Source organism: Egretta garzetta, unplaced genomic scaffold (assembly GCF_000687185.1).
Source record: "Egretta garzetta isolate BGI_Z169 unplaced genomic scaffold, ASM68718v1 scaffold1143, whole genome shotgun sequence".
Lineage (NCBI taxonomy): Eukaryota > Metazoa > Chordata > Aves > Pelecaniformes > Ardeidae > Egretta > Egretta garzetta.
The window spans coordinates 2,204-5,023 of NW_009259125.1; the positions used below are offsets into that span (position 1 = coordinate 2,204).

Below are 2,820 nucleotides of genomic sequence, written 5' to 3' on the forward strand. Positions count from 1 at the left end.
CCTCTCCAACCACTGCTCCTTCTCGTCCACCCAGACCTCGCAGGCGTGCACCTCGCTGAACATCCGGTAGACGGCCAAGGCGTCCTGCAACCACTGCTGCCGCAGCACGGCCACCTCAGCCACCTCCCCGTAGAGCTGCTCCACCTCCACCACCCGGATCTGCACATCCACCCCTTGCCGATGTTCGGGTGCCAGAAGAGCCAAGTGCTTCCGGAGGGCCAACACGGCCGCCCGGTGCTTCTCCACCTCTTCCACCACCGCCCGGTGCTTCTTCAAAAGAGCTTGGGTGGAATAATCGTCGTGGCCAAAGTCATCGCTGGAGACGATGCGGTAGATGTCCTGCAACCAGGCCACCAAGTCGTCCGTCTCGGCGCTGAACTGGAAGAAGTTGAGGGCCTCCTGCAAGCGCTGTTGGTGCAACCCCGTCACCTCCTCCAGCTTCTTCCAGCGGAGGCGAACCTCCCGCATCTTCTCCTGGATCCCACCAGGGCTGAAGCGTTTCTTGGCCAAGAGCTGCTCGCCCCGCTTCATGGTCTGGTGCAAGAGCGCCCGGCGGCTGCCCAGCTCGCCCAACATGCTCTTGTGCTTGTTGGTCAACGTCAAGACGCTGCTCAGGTCCCGCCCGCAGGTCTTGGCGCCCAGGATCTGCTCCTTCTCACGGATCCACGCCTCGGCTTCTTCCATCTCCTGGAAGAAGGCCCAGAGCTGACGAGAGTCCTCCAGCTCCTTGCGTCTCTTGCCCGCCAGCTCCCCCAGCTCCTCCAAGCATGTCTGGACGTGGTTGACCCGGTTGCAGATGATCTGGGGGTCGCAGGGTTGGTAGCCTGGACCAGAAGAACCAACGCTTAGCCGAGGTGGCCTACAGCACCCTGAAGACCTCGGTTGAGCCCTCCCAAGGATCTCCTGGTCTTCGCAGCGCCTGGCCCGGCGTCCCACCTTACCCTCCAGCTCCGAGAACTTGAGGGCAGCGGCGTTGAGCGCCTGGACCCGCTCGGTCTGGGCGGAGATGTCGGCCTCCAGCAGCCCGTGCTTCTGGAGGAGGTCCTCAACCTCCAGGAGATGCTTCCCCAAATCCTTGGAGACCAGCAGCACCTGGGGAAGGAGAAGGAGACCACGGGGGTCTTGAGCTGGCCCATCGCGTCCTCCACCTCGGCTGCCTCGTCGCCGGCTCTACCTGCATCTCCTCCATCCAATCGATCATGTAGACCATCTCCTGGAAGATCTTCTGCAAGGCCAGGTTCTGCTCGAGGCGGGCGCGGCGGGCGCGGACCAGCTCGGTCAAGAGCCCCCACTGGCGAAGGATGTTGTCCTTCTGGGCGCTGATGCGCTTGGTGTCGTAGTAGCCCTCGGACTCCATCTCCAGGGCCAGCTCCACCACCACCTGGATGCGCTCTTGGTAGGAGGAGATGTCGGCCTCGATGGCCTCGTGCTTCTTCATGGCGGCCTCCACCGCTGGCAGGTCGTAGCCGAAGTTGTCCTGAAGTGGGGCAAGATGCCATCAGGTGGGGTGGACCCCACCCCACCGCTCAACGAGGGAGCCCGATGAGGCAACCCAGGAGGTCCCACCACCCAAGCGTTGTGGTCTTCACCCACCCAACCCCTGGGCAGGGAGAGGCCCCCCAGGCGTCCTGCCCCAGGGTGGGGGTGGGGTCCCATGGGTCCCATCCCACCTGCGAGACCAAGCGTTGGTTCTCGTTCAACCACGTTTCCCTCATGACGGCCTTGTGGTCGAAACGTTGGGCCAGCAGCTCCAGCTTCTCCTGCCGGATCAGCTCATTGCGCAACGACGCCTCCCGTTCATGCTCCGCCTTCTCCAGGCAGGTCCAAGCCTGATGGGGTGGGACACCGAGCTCCACCAAGAGGTCCCCAACCCCCCTCGGGGAACCCCCAGGATGAAGAGGTCCTCCCCATCCCACCAGCACCTTATTGATGTCAGAGATGCTCTTGCCCTCGCTGGGGACGTAGAGCTTGCGGTTGGTGGCCCGTAGCTTGCTCTGGATGGTGAAGAGCAGGACCTCCAGGTTGCCCTTCTCCTGGAACCTGCCGGGTGACAACACCGGGGTCAGGATACGGCCCACAGCGGCCCCTGCCACCCCATGGTTGTCCCCCCCTCCCACCCCAGGAGGTCCTCACTTGACGGGTTTCTCCAGGGTGCAGAAGGCGGTGAAGGCTTGGAGCTGCTGCTGCACCCCGGTGAGGGAGTTGGCGAACTTCTGGTTGCTGATGATGGTGATGGTGTGCTGGATCCAGGCCAGCAGCTCGGCCGCCAGCGCCTCGTACCGCTCGATGATGGCCTCGATCTCCATGGCTTGATCCAGAACCTGGTTGGGAGAGGGGTGGTTGGCCCTCACGGTTCAGGGCCGTGGCCCACAGAAGCCCCATGAGCAACCACACGTGGCTTGAGGGGCGACCTGCTTGGCCCAACCCCTCCAGAGCCCAGCGTGGCTCTGCCCGTGCTGGTGCCCAGTGCAGGGACATCCTGGGGAGCCAGGGGTGGGCACCCATGGAACAAAGGATGGGGCACCCATGGAGCCAAGGGTGGGGAACCCCGTGGAGCCAGGGGTGGAGAAACCCATGGAGCCAAGGGTGGGGAATCCCATGGGATCAAGGGTGGGGCACCCCATGGGGCCAAGGGTGGGGAACCCCATGGGGCCAAGGGCGAGGAACCCCAGGGAGCCAAGGGCGAGGAACCCCAGGGAGCCAAGGGTGGGGCACCCATGGAGCCAAGGGTGGGGAACCCCATGGGATCAAGGGTGGAGAAACCCATGGAGCCAAGGGCGAGGAACTCCATGGGGCCAAGGGATGGGACATCCCGTGGGG

At 64.2% G+C, this 2,820-nt stretch overlaps 1 protein-coding gene across 1 annotated transcript in view; it reads right to left on the reverse strand.

Moving 5' to 3' along the window:
* The window catches only part of SPTBN4 (spectrin beta, non-erythrocytic 4), a gene marked incomplete at both ends in the record, with an annotated part of 8,480 nt that overhangs the window by 2,198 nt on the left and 3,462 nt on the right, over window positions 1-2,820 (reverse strand). The window contains 6 exons of the mRNA XM_009635545.2: window positions 7-824; window positions 942-1,092; window positions 1,175-1,477; window positions 1,671-1,829; window positions 1,923-2,040; window positions 2,134-2,321. Coding sequence (XP_009633840.2) covers window positions 7-824; window positions 942-1,092; window positions 1,175-1,477; window positions 1,671-1,829; window positions 1,923-2,040; window positions 2,134-2,321 — 1,737 coding nt within the window. The remainder of the gene's footprint in view (window positions 1-6; window positions 825-941; window positions 1,093-1,174; window positions 1,478-1,670; window positions 1,830-1,922; window positions 2,041-2,133; window positions 2,322-2,820) is intronic.